The sequence below is a fragment of the Nicotiana tomentosiformis genome, chromosome 5 (genome assembly GCF_000390325.3).
Source record: "Nicotiana tomentosiformis chromosome 5, ASM39032v3, whole genome shotgun sequence".
NCBI lineage: Eukaryota > Viridiplantae > Streptophyta > Magnoliopsida > Solanales > Solanaceae > Nicotiana > Nicotiana tomentosiformis.
This window is the reverse complement of record NC_090816.1, coordinates 112,728,600-112,741,331: the sequence shown is the minus strand read 5'-3', so window position 1 is coordinate 112,741,331 and position 12,732 is coordinate 112,728,600. Positions and strand designations below refer to the sequence as shown.

General features: G+C 37.2%; 1 protein-coding gene across 1 annotated transcript; it reads left to right on the top strand.

The window, feature by feature from the left end:
- Window positions 1–214: 214 nt before the first annotated feature.
- LOC104091603 (ribonucleoside-diphosphate reductase large subunit) lies at window positions 215–5,930 on the top strand. Its single transcript, XM_009596973.4, has 17 exons — window positions 215–586; window positions 1,528–1,589; window positions 1,713–1,800; window positions 1,933–2,196; window positions 2,379–2,619; window positions 2,714–2,790; window positions 2,958–3,128; window positions 3,231–3,323; window positions 3,413–3,562; window positions 3,652–3,738; window positions 3,825–3,989; window positions 4,066–4,185; window positions 4,465–4,667; window positions 4,753–4,902; window positions 4,991–5,138; window positions 5,358–5,441; window positions 5,531–5,930. Exons 1-17 carry the CDS (start codon window positions 359–361, stop codon window positions 5,624–5,626), a joined length of 2,427 nt encoding a protein of 808 aa, XP_009595268.1. The 5' UTR covers window positions 215–358; the 3' UTR covers window positions 5,627–5,930.
- Window positions 5,931–12,732: the final 6,802 nt, after the last annotated feature.

Here is a 12,732-nt window from a genome sequence, read left to right as displayed (position 1 = left end):
AATTATTACACAAAGTACTAATTATTAGAGGAAGAATATTTACATGCCATCGCATGGCCGTCAAATTCAAATTGGTAATTTCAAAAGCGTAGCAAGGTGGGTCCCGCGTACAGCTTCTCCTACACTCTTGGGGTTCCTCCCTCCATATTATATCATGACCCGCTCTTCCCAATTGGCGGGAAATTTTCAAAAATCCCCAAAAATCAAAAACCCTAATTCACGCAAAAGTTATTCAAATCCCTAATTATCCTATATATACAACAGAGTCACTCAGTCAATCACATCTCGCTAACATCAAGGGCCAAACCATATTCCTCTCCTGTAGGTGTTCGACGAAATTCCTCAAAGAGAGTTAAAAATGTACGTGGTAAAGAGAGACGGTCGACAAGAAGCTGTTCATTTTGATAAGATCACTGCTAGGCTTAAGAAGTTGAGTTATGGGCTCAGTCCTGATCATTGTGATCCAGTGCTCGTTGCTCAGAAGGTTTGTGCTGGTGTTTATAAGGGTGTTACCACTAGTCAGCTTGATGAATTGGCCGCTGAAACTGCTGCTGCTATGACGGCTAACCACCCTGACTACGCCTGCGTGAGTCCCTCGATATGATCTGTGCTTCTGATATTTTTATGTGTGTTTATTGTTTTTGTGTTTTGTAATTGCTTCTGTGTTTGTTTTGATTATGTTGATCTATAGAAATGCTGTTGAATTTTAAGCATTTGTTCAAATTTGGGACTCATTATGCCTCTTGATTTGTTTATTTTATGTGTGTGTTTACTTTCTTTTAATTGCTTTGGGGTTTAGTTCCAAATGTATGTTTCCTCAAATATCTGATAAGTTTAAACAACGTAGGGACTCTACTGATTTATTGGTTATGTATATATTTGGAAATGATAGGTTGGTTTGGAATATTGAAATATGGGATTAGTGTTCGCTTGTGATTTGCTGAAGTTGAACATTTTATTGACAGCTCTTTGTAATTTTGTTGTTCGTTTGAATTGGTATTTTTCAAATTCAGATACTGGTTTTCATTTTCAGTCATGATTTGCTGGATTTGAACAGCTTTATATTAATCCTTTCCAGACATAATTGGAAGTTCCTATAATAAATTGATAGCTTTTGGAAAAGGAAGTCTGTTCCCCTAGTTTTATATTGCTCAACCCTGCTTCTTCCTGCTTCTGTATGCATAAAACAGTAATGGTCTTGGAGTAGATAATGTTTGATCATTTGAGCTAGACTGAATTTTTGAGTTATGTAAATGAAGCAATAGAAAAACAGTAATGTACTCTTTGCTTGCTTTTATGCTCATTATAATAATTTCAAAGGAGAATTTTCTCAAAAAAGGAAACTAAGAATACAAGATGTTGGGCTTCAAATGAGGGAGTGGGGAGACCAAAGGAGTTTCTACAACTCCTTTCCTGTTGTAGGATAGATAGGTTGAAGCTTATATAATGCAGACTAGGACAAAGTACTTTTTCTTTGATAAATATATTAATAAATCTCTAATATGTTCAAAACTCTTGAAATTGCAGCTGGCTGCAAGGATTGCTGTGTCCAATCTGCACAAGAACACCAAAAAATCATTTTCTGAGACGTAAGTGATTTGAATCAATGTTTGTCATCGGCCTTCCATTTTCTTTTATTATTCATATAAAAGAAATATTGGTGAAGTATTTAACAATAACAAAGTGCTGGTTGTAATATTGGAATATCACAGGATTAAGGACATGTACTACCATGTCAGTGAGAGATCTGGATTGAAGGCACCACTGGTTTCTGATGAAGTGTATGAGATAATCATGAAGGTATCACCGCCATTTGAAAATTTCCTTGTATGTTTAGCTAAAGAATTGCAGATAAGGCTTTTAGGTGGATCAAGAGCTTGTTTATAATTGCCTTCAGAGACCGCCCATTAACAACTTGCCTTTTTCTCTCAGAATGCTGCTCGTCTGGACAGTGAGATCATATATGACAGAGACTTTGATTATGATTACTTTGGTTTCAAAACCCTTGAGAGGTCTTACCTCTTAAAGATTCAGGGTAAAGTTGTAGAAAGGCCACAACACATGCTGATGAGAGTATCTGTTGGGATCCACAAGGATGATATTGAATCTGTCATCAAGACATATCATTTGATGTCTCAACGATGGTTCACTCATGCATCTCCAACATTATTTAATGCTGGAACTCCAAGACCTCAAGTACGTCACCTTTGTTTTTTGAAACCTGTGTTTTCTTTTCTTGATTTGATGATTAACCAAGTCATCATGAATTTGTTCCACTATGTTGTAAAAAGAATCCAGCATTGCCCTTTCCTGTTTAGTGACATCCTTAGTAAAAAGTTCCCTAATTGTTTTACATTGTATTCTTTTGTGATTTGCAGTTAAGTAGCTGCTTCCTGATATGCATGAAAGAGGACAGTATTGAGGGTATATATGATACTCTTAAGGAGTGTGCTGTTATTAGCAAATCAGCTGGGGGAATTGGAGTTTCTGTGCACAACATACGTGCTATTGGGAGTTACATTCGTGGAACAAATGGGACATCAAATGGAATTGTTCCTATGCTGCGTGTATTCAATGACACTGCTAGATATGTTGACCAAGGAGGTGGCAAAAGAAAGGGTATGACCTCATTCCTGTGCTTGATTTAGAATCCTAAAAGTGTAAGATGTTGGGACTACTTTCACTTTTTCTCATTGTGTTATGCTGCATATAGGTGCTTTTGCTGTCTACCTTGAGCCTTGGCATGCTGATATATTTGAATTTCTGGATTTAAGGAAGAACCATGGGAAGGTATAGTTAGTACTTGTCATGTTATCAATTGTTTAATATATCTGTCTTGTGGGCCTGCACATGTTCTCTGCTACTGCATAGAATATTCATTTACCCCTTTCATACAACAAAGCTTGTCTATAACACAGCAATTTGACAAGACATGGGTGATGTTTCCATTTCTGCAGGAAGAACATCGGGCACGAGATCTTTTCTATGCTCTTTGGGTGCCAGATCTTTTTATGCAAAGAGTCCAAAGCAATGGGCAATGGTCTTTGTTTTGTCCAAATGAGGCTCCTGGACTGGCAGATTGCTGGGGTGAAGATTTTGAGAAGCTGTACATAAATTATGAAAAAGAGGTAAACCAAGTCTTCCACAGAGGTTAATTGCATACCATTTATAGGGTGGATTAAATGATCCTTTGAGCATTGATCTTAAACAATGTCCTTTTGTCAATTCAGGGTAAGGCAAAGAAGGTGGTTCAGGCACAAAATCTCTGGTTTGAGATCTTAAAGTCCCAGATAGAAACTGGGACCCCTTACATGTTGTACAAGGTGGCTTTCATGTGGTTCTGTTCTTAATCTCATTGTTTTCTGGATGCACTTAAAATTTTACTGAACCACTATTCTGTTTGTTATTGTAGGATACGTGCAATAGAAAAAGTAACCAGCAGAATCTTGGCACTATCAAGTCGTCTAACTTGTGTACTGAGATTATTGAATACACAAGTCCAACTGAAACTGCTGTATGCAATCTTGCTTCAATTGCTCTGCCAAGATATGTTAGAGAAAAGGTAGTTAAAATTTATATATATGCTTTACAACATTACTTGTCCTACTTTCGCCTTGCCTCTTAGAGTTGCATTGCCTCTATATATTTCAGGGAGTGCCAAGTGAATCACAACCATCTAAGCTTGTTGGGAGCAGGGGTTCTAAAAATCGATACTTCGATTTTGACAAATTGGCAGAGGTTTGATTTATTCTAACTACCAACTCTTCTGACATGTTTTTCTTGGAGATTGTTCTTGATTTTGTTCTGTTTGCCATGTGGGACAGGTTACTGCATTAGTCACTACAAACCTGAACAAAATTATTGATGTCAATTACTACCCTGTTGAAACTGCAAAAAGATCCAACTTACGACATAGGCCTATTGGAATTGGAGTCCAGGGTCTTGCAGACACATTCATGTTGCTTGGCATGGCATTTGATTCTCGGGAGGTAAGTGCTGTTGATCATCTTTCCAAGTTGTACATTCGTTCCGATGGTTCTGATCTTATACTTTGCCTATGTATAGGCTCAGCAGCTAAACAAGGACATATTTGAGACAATATACTACCATGCATTAAAAGCTTCTTCTGAATTAGCTGCCAAAGAAGGCCCATATGAGACATATGCAGGAAGTCCTGTAAGCAAGGTATATATCCTTCTGCTCCCAGATTTAACTGATGGGTACTGTGCGGATGACTTGCTTGGTCTTCCAGTGTGTGTAGATGGTCATCCAGAGTTAGTCAAAATATTTGCTGAACTATTAAGTGTCCTAACCAAAAAAATGGCATCTCCTTACTAGTTCAACTTTGAATCTGTCATACAAGTTTAAGTATTGTAGAACACAAAATGACCGCCAGGTTTTATTTTGATTCAGTATTATCAATTCACATTGTATTTCCACTGAAGACAATATTATGTTGTTCAGGGTATTATCCAGCCAGACATGTGGGGAGTAACACCATCAGATAAATGGGATTGGGTTGCTCTTCGTGAAATGATCACAAAGAATGGTGTAAGAAATTCACTTCTTGTGGCTCCAATGCCAACTGCTTCAACCAGCCAAATTCTTGGAAACAACGAATGCTTTGAGCCATATACATCCAATATATACAGTCGAAGAGTTCTGAGGTAACACTGCTGCCGGATCCTTCTATTCCTGGTGATTTTTAATGTTGTTGCTTGTGATTTACACATGGTTGTTTTTCTTCTCCAGTGGTGAATTTGTCGTGGTGAACAAACACCTGCTGTATGACTTAACTGAGATGGGACTCTGGTCTCCTGCTCTTAAAAATCGGATAATATATGAGGATGGTTCTGTGCAGAAAATCCCTGAAATTCCGGATGAGCTTAAAGAAATTTATAAGTATGAAGTTGCACTAATTTAATTGCTTTTTCTATTATTATGTTCATTTTATTTCCACTTGCATTCTTATACTGTTTATTGACCTCAGGAATGTTTGGGAGATCAAGCAACGGACCTTGGTTGATATGGCTGTAGACCGTGGATGCTACATAGATCAGAGTCAAAGCCTCAACATCCATATGGACCAACCAAATTTTGGAAAACTTACTTCCCTGCATTTTCATACTTGGTCCAGGGTATGCTTCAAATTCACATTAGTGTATTGTTCTTCTGAAATGCAGTGCATAAGAACTTAGAAATGGTGTGCGATGGAATTTGCTCTATAGTTTAGTAGCTTTTGTTTCAAAATATACGGTTAAGAGGTTTAATAATAGTTGTCAGCCTAAAGGAGCACACGGTGACCTTTTCTGGTTATGCTTTCACAGAGATTCTGATATTTCATCTTGTTACTGTAGGGATTGAAAACTGGAATGTACTATCTGCGATCCCGTGCTGCAGCTGATGCTATCAAGTTTACAGTTGACACTGCCATGCTGAAGGTAGTAACCATCATAATTTCGTGTACTCAGTATCATCATATTATTATGTTCATTCTTACAAACTGCACCTTGGGGATTTCAATTTGCAGGAAAAACCAAAAACTGCAGTTGACGATGACACTAAAATGGCCCAGATGGTATGCTCTTTGACAAACCGTGAGGACTGTTTATCGTGCGGAAGTTAGTGCTAAGTTGGATATCATTACATTTTAAGCTATTGGCTTTTGAAGTGGGTTTCTTCTCTGCCTGCTGGGAAAACTCTGAATGGATAAAGCTAAACAGGCCTTGGCTTTGTGGAAGTGGCATGTGCTGATGTTCATTTGATAAAAACCAACGCTGTATATAGTAATATTAATATATAGTATCTAATTCTAGTATAAATTAGACAAGGAAACGTGTAATTCTCTTGTATTGGTAAATGGTGTATCAGCAATGAATTTGCATTTGTTTATTCACCAAATAACATAGACCGCTATTTATTTCGTTAAATTACTACACAATATCATCGCTGAAACTCTCTGAATAATCAAATGGCATATGCTTTTCTTTTTCAACTCTAAAATTATGAATTTTTATCTCTTTCTATGCTGCTACTCGTCAAGCTCAAAATACAACCCTATAGGGTAACAAATTGCTCAACGAAACCCTCACCAGATAAATAACATATCTAGTATTATTCACACCGTGGGGTTTTGGAAGGTTAGTGTGTACGCAAACTTTATATCTAATTTGTGAGGATAGAAACCCCCAATAAGGAGATCAAAAATGATTCCTACGAGATCTCTTTCAACTAATTTTCCTTTTTTTACTACAAAAATCAATTATAAAAAGGTAAACCGGTTAAACTTTTGTAACAGAGAATAAAGACGTCGTACTCTTCTAGTGCTATCATATCAATGTCTTAAAAACAATTTATACCATTGAGAGTACAACTTTACAAGGGTCAAATTAAAACTGAATTTGAATATAACACAGTTGATTTTTAAATGCTTTTTGAATAGTTTGAAACTTCATCATAGTCTAGAAATAAACAATTTAAAAGTTAAAAATAATTGGTTGTATAAGATAATCAAGTCAAATAACAGTTGTTGTAACTCTCTAAATAATTAATTATGGTTATGCAGCACAAACGAAATACTTCATATCATTGCTATTCCCAATATTCTCTTTCATTTTTCAATGGGCTGAACGAAAGAATACAATGTAAGTATTTCTATCTATCTATTTATATATAATAGGAGAGACAAAGAAATATTATGATGACAAGTGGCATAACATTAAATTGACATGTGTAATTTTTTGGACAATTCTCCAACTTTGTTGGAGTTTCAAATTTATTTAAAATCACAATTGGCATAACCACAATAGTTGGAGTTTAAAATTATTTTAAACTAGAAAATAGGCACACCAAAAAAACTCAACCTGCGAATTCAAACCGTACACTAATTGAAACTGTTCTTTTCCACTTCTCGCATAGAAAAAAGTTCCAAACTATTCCATCTCTAATTATTTGATAACTGGTCTCTCTTTTTTTGTTCTCCTTTTGCAGGTTTTCACAGATTTTCTGTCATGAGATTTGCGGTACCAAGTGCAGGTTATTATGCATCATTGTTGTTATAGTTGTCACTTAGAATTTTACCATAACAATTCAATGGATGTTTATGATTGTGTATATCCTAATGCTGATTTTAGTTTTTCGTGAAAGTGTGTAAGATTCTTTAGGGCTATGACGTCATTTTCAAAACTCAAATTCTTCTAATAACATTACTATGAAATACGGATGTAATAATAATTTGGATCTTAATATAATTGTCACGACTCAAAATCTCACATGTCGTGATGCCGTCTATCTCAATACTAGGCAAGCCGACAATCTCAATAAACCACCATATCTTTTAAGTTTGAAAACATAATATTTAAATTTAGCGGAAGAAATCTCACAAATACATATATAAACACTCCCAAAACCCGGTGTCATTGAGTACATGAGTATCTAAATGAATATAAGGTCTGACTGATAAAATCACTGTATGAAAATATAGAACAATACAATAACTAAAAAGGAAGGGAGCCAAAGTCTGCGGACACCAAGCAGCTACCTTGATAATCTCCACAGAATAAACTCTGAAATCTAGCAACTGCCATATCCGGGAGCACCTGGATCTGCACACGAGGTGCAGATTGTAGTATGGGTACAACCAACTCAATAAGTAACAAGACTAACCTTTGGGCTGAAAGTAGTGACGAGCTCAGCAGGTACAGTCCAATATAGAAATAACAATACAGAAATGTAGGCATGCTTTCAAGTACAACAGTTACTCTCAGTACAAATAAAAAAAATCAATTCTGAACAATGAGAGAAATATGACATCTCTGTATCTACATGCCAATGTACATACTGTATGTGATGCACCTTAGTGAAAATTTCGTGTACTCACGATCTGAAATACTCAATCACTCAGTACTGTATATGGACAATCCAGCCCAGGGAAGATCCATCCGAAATATATATGTATATCTATGAACTGACAGTCAGTCACTCAGTATTTTATAAGGTCAATTTAGCCCAGGGGAAGATCCATCCCCGAATATCAATGATTCAGACAAGATTCATGTTGAGGAAAAATCCATCCCTCAATATAAATGCTTCGGGTAAGATCCATGTCCAGGAAAGATCCATCCCTCAATATAAATACTTCGGGCAAGATCCATGCCCAGGAAAGATCCATCCCTCAATATAAATGCTCCGGGCAAGATCCATGTCCAGGAAAAGTCCATCCCGAATATATATAATCATCTACGCTCACTGGGGGTGTGTACAGACTCCGGAGGAGCTCCTTCAACCCAAGCATGATATAAAGCTGATATGGCCTACTGCAGGCGGACAGTCCCGATCCGTATAATAAATAAGCCTATAAGGCCTGCTGCAGGCGGGCAGCCCCGATCCATATAATAATAAAGCCAATAAGGTCTGGTGCGACGTGCAGCCCCGATCCAGAACAATAAAGCCTATAAGGCATGCTGTGGCGTGTAACCCAATCCCATAATAATAAAGCCTATAAGGCCTGCTGCGGCGTGCAACCCGATCTCATAATAATAATATATATAAAGTCGATATGGCCTGTTGCATGCGGGCAACCCCGATCCCATAAATATCCTCACAATGGATGAACATGAATGAGTATGAAATATTCATTTTAAAATAATTAAATTCAAAAACAACACGACCCTGTGGGCCCCAAAATATCGGCACGTAGCCTAATCATGATCTTTGATAATAACATGATTCTTTAATTTTTACAACTTCACAGAATTTATTCAAATCACAATTTCTATGGTACACGTCCACACGCTCGTCAACTATCGTGTGCGTCATCTCCAAACAATTTATATAACACAAATTCGGGGATTCATACTCTCAGAACCAAGTTTAGAAGTGTTACTTACTTCAAACCCTATAATTTCTTACTCCGCTATGCCCTTACCTCGCGGATTGGTCTCTGAAAGCCTCAAATCTAGTCATAAATAATTCGATTCACTCAATACAATTTATTGGAATTTATTCCATATGAAAATATAAATTTTCCAAAAAAAATTTGAAATTTAGCTCAAAAATTGCCCGTGGGGCCCACGTCTCAGAACCCGACGAAACTCATAAAATCCCACAACCCATTCAATTACAAATCCAACTATACTAGTTTCACTCAAATCTGACTTCGAATCGACATTCAAATCCCCAAAATTCATTTGATGAAATTTCTAAAATTTCCTCCAAATTTCCATCTCAAAATACTAATTAAATGATGAAAACAATTATATATTCATGTATATTAACCAAATCTGAGTTAGAATCACTTACCCCGATAAATTTCTTGAAAAACCAACAAAAAATCGTCACAAACCGAGCACCCAACGTACAAATGTGAAATAATACCCTAACCCTCGGTTATATAGTACCATGTCTGATCTCGCAATGTGCGGTCCGCACATTTTCAAGTGTTGTCCGCACATTTTCAAGTTCTGCTGCCGCAATCCAAATTGTGCGGCCGCACTTCTCAGTGACTGCACTACCAGGCTTCAGTAAAATAACCATAACGTTCTGTACAAATATTTAAATAATTAATGCTCTATCTTTCTGAAAACTAGATTCAAAGGGCTACAACTTTTGTTTTTGAATCATCTCCAAATTTCTTGTAGATTAAAATATATAAACTTCCGAAGTCGGACCAACGAACCTACAAAATCACCTTTCTGCGACCGCGAGAAGAATTCTACAGACCGCACAATTTCAACTACGGTCCATACATCTTCAAGTGCGGTCCACACAATTCCTACTGCCCCAACACTTTAGGAGTTTGCGGCCGCACTTCTGCACTCTAAAATGTGTCCTCCGCACTTCAACTGTTCCATAATATTGTCATAGTGCCGAAATGCCCAGACTCGCTCAAAACTTACCCCGAACTCATTCGAACCACTCGGGATCCCGTTCGAATGTACCAGCAAGTCCTATAATACGATACGAACTTAGGCAAGCCCTCAAATCACATCAAACAACATCAAAAACACAAATCGCACTCCAATTCAAGCCTAATGAAAACTAACAATTTTCAACTTTCATATTCAATGCCGAAACCTATCAAATCAAGTTCGATTGACCTCAAATTTTGCACACAAGTCATAAATAATATAACAGAGCTATTATAATTAGCAGAATAGGATTCCGATCCCGATATAAAAAATTCAACTGCCCGGTCAAACTTTCAAACTTAAATTTCTATTTTAGCCATTTCAAGCCTAATTTAACTACGACTTCCAAATAATTTTTCGGACACGCTTCCAAGTTCAAAATTATCATACGGAGCTATTGAAATCATCAAAACTCCATTTCAGGGTCATTTTCATATAAGTCAACATACGATCAACCTTTTCAACTTAAGTTTTAAATCTTGAATTTCATTCTTTCAAACTAATTTCGAAATACCTGAAAACCAAAACTGACAATTCACACGAGTCATAATACATCGTATGAAACTATTCAAGACTTCAAATAGTTGAAAGGAGCATAAATGGCCAAAACGACCTCGTTACATTCTCCCCTACTTAAATATACGTTCGTCCTCGAACGTGCGAATAGTTATTTCCAAGCCAACAAATCACTGTGCCACCTTACCATGCACATACCTGGGTGATCCCACGTCCCCCTATTTTATATAGGCCTGACAACACAACATAACTGAAAATTATTAATTTAACCTTAGCCCCAAAACCTTGGAATTCAATTTTCAACATTCAGAATGTCTTTTCAAGACCCGAATCTCACATCTACACATTGTATGAGTCTGAACAAGCTGTATCAAGCCATAACCATAACCCCAGATATAATCACATAACATACTATACAACTCGCATGCTCGCAACACCATTTTCGATCATAGTAACTACTCCAAACTAACCCGATAATAGTATTAAACCCCATATCAAGCCAAACCTCGTTCCAAAACCTTCGTACATTGATGATATTTAAATAAACACGCGGAATCTCATAACCAATTATTAGATCAACAAGTCATGGAGCTCTCTCGCCCCAACCCGAACCATAATCACCTTCTAAGTCAACTTTTGATGTCATTCTCCCAAATATACCGTATTCAAATCCGATAACAGACATTCTAGGCCCAATGACTTTATACTTTTAAACACAACTATCCTACAAACATGTCATACCAATATAACTCAAGCCACAATTGCGCAACCCGTGTACCCAAAAATGAGAGATGTCTCAAAGAAGAGAACCGTATTGTAAGTTCAATAAGCACCACCACAACCGCAATGCACGAGCTCATTATATATATAGTAAAACCAAGACACATGAATCTAATAACGGTAACCAGCTCTCCTAGAGCTCACATTAACATCAACCGCACGGACAACTCACGTGCTAATAACATAATCTTCCTGGCATGGTCACAGGCCTCCGGTCCGAGCATACCATACAAGAGCAATCAAATAAGTATACATGTATATGATAAATAAAATAAGAATATTATGTTTCTGTACTGGTATAAATAACACGCTACAGAGTAGGCATGTGCAAAGCATGCTATCACAACTCAATTCGGCAAGTTAATACAGAAATAGCAATTACCAAATTTATTAAGGGAACTAGACTATCTGAAACCTCAAGTATAGCCCAGGTAGTTCTCAACAAGGTACAGATACGAGAAACGCTATGATTTTACGCTTAACAATCAACTCTAGGCATATCATAGCCTAGAAATTCTTTTGAGTATGAATACTTGCTCTGACGCCCGCACATGAGTTTAAACCATACATATATGCACACTCATAGCGCGTAGCTATCAAAAATAATTAACGCAACTAGTGCCTCCATTGAGTTTAAATAAAACACTCACCTCAAATAGGCCGCAACCCTACAACAATATGCTTCTGAGAACTCTCAGTCTCCAAATTCATAGAACACATGAACCACCATAACTGATCACTACTCCAGCACTCGAATGACTATCTTTCATGCACGATCATCCCATGAAGAATACTTTCATAATTCTTCCGTGCCACGTAACAATAGTTTGAATATCAGTAGTCTATCAACCAGATGAGTACCGTAATACCAATGAACATTCGTAAGTCAAAACATAATGCACCTTTTGAAATGCGCACCCTTCTCAAGGATTACTGAACAGTTATAACATCCGTCTACACATCTAAAATTGTCCATCATGTCCATAATTCGTGATCTTCCTTTTAAGACTGAACTGCCACCTTGTACATGCAAATTTAAATCCCGCACACCACACCACATCTATCATGCCATCACGTGACAAGCACGAGAATCTCATTATCAACTTTGAGTCACCAATAATTTACATACCCGGTTAATTAGAAACCTTCCTCTTGCTCCCATATAGGAGAAAATCACAATACAAAATATGTTCCTCACGCATGTAGGACATATCCAGCTTAAACCATGGTAGAAACCACGAAGGACACTTTGAAATCCATTTGCACACAACCGAGATATCAGACTGAATTCCTCGAACTCGACCACGCCATGCAGGTCACCAAATCCAATAATATTGCCACCAAAACGTTTGTAAAGCCTCACCACTTCATAGGTGCCCAAAGATCTGATCATGCCATTACCAAACTGGTCTAGCCTACTACAAAGTTGTCCTTTTTTTTTCTCCGAGTTTCTTCTGAATTACCCTCAAGTTGACACTTCTCCTTGTCAGAACACTACAATCCTTACCCAAAGCTCGCTACAAAACAT

Coding starts and splice junctions, on each gene's coding strand:
- LOC104091603 (XM_009596973.4), top strand. CDS start 359: ATGTACGTGGTAAAGAGAGACGGTCGACAAGAAGCTGTTCATTTTGAT. Junction 2,791..2,957: donor TAAGGAAGAACCATGGGAAG/GTATAGTTAGTA, acceptor CCATTTCTGCAG/GAAGAACATCGGGCACGAGA. Junction 3,990..4,065: donor TGGCATTTGATTCTCGGGAG/GTAAGTGCTGTT, acceptor GCCTATGTATAG/GCTCAGCAGCTAAACAAGGA.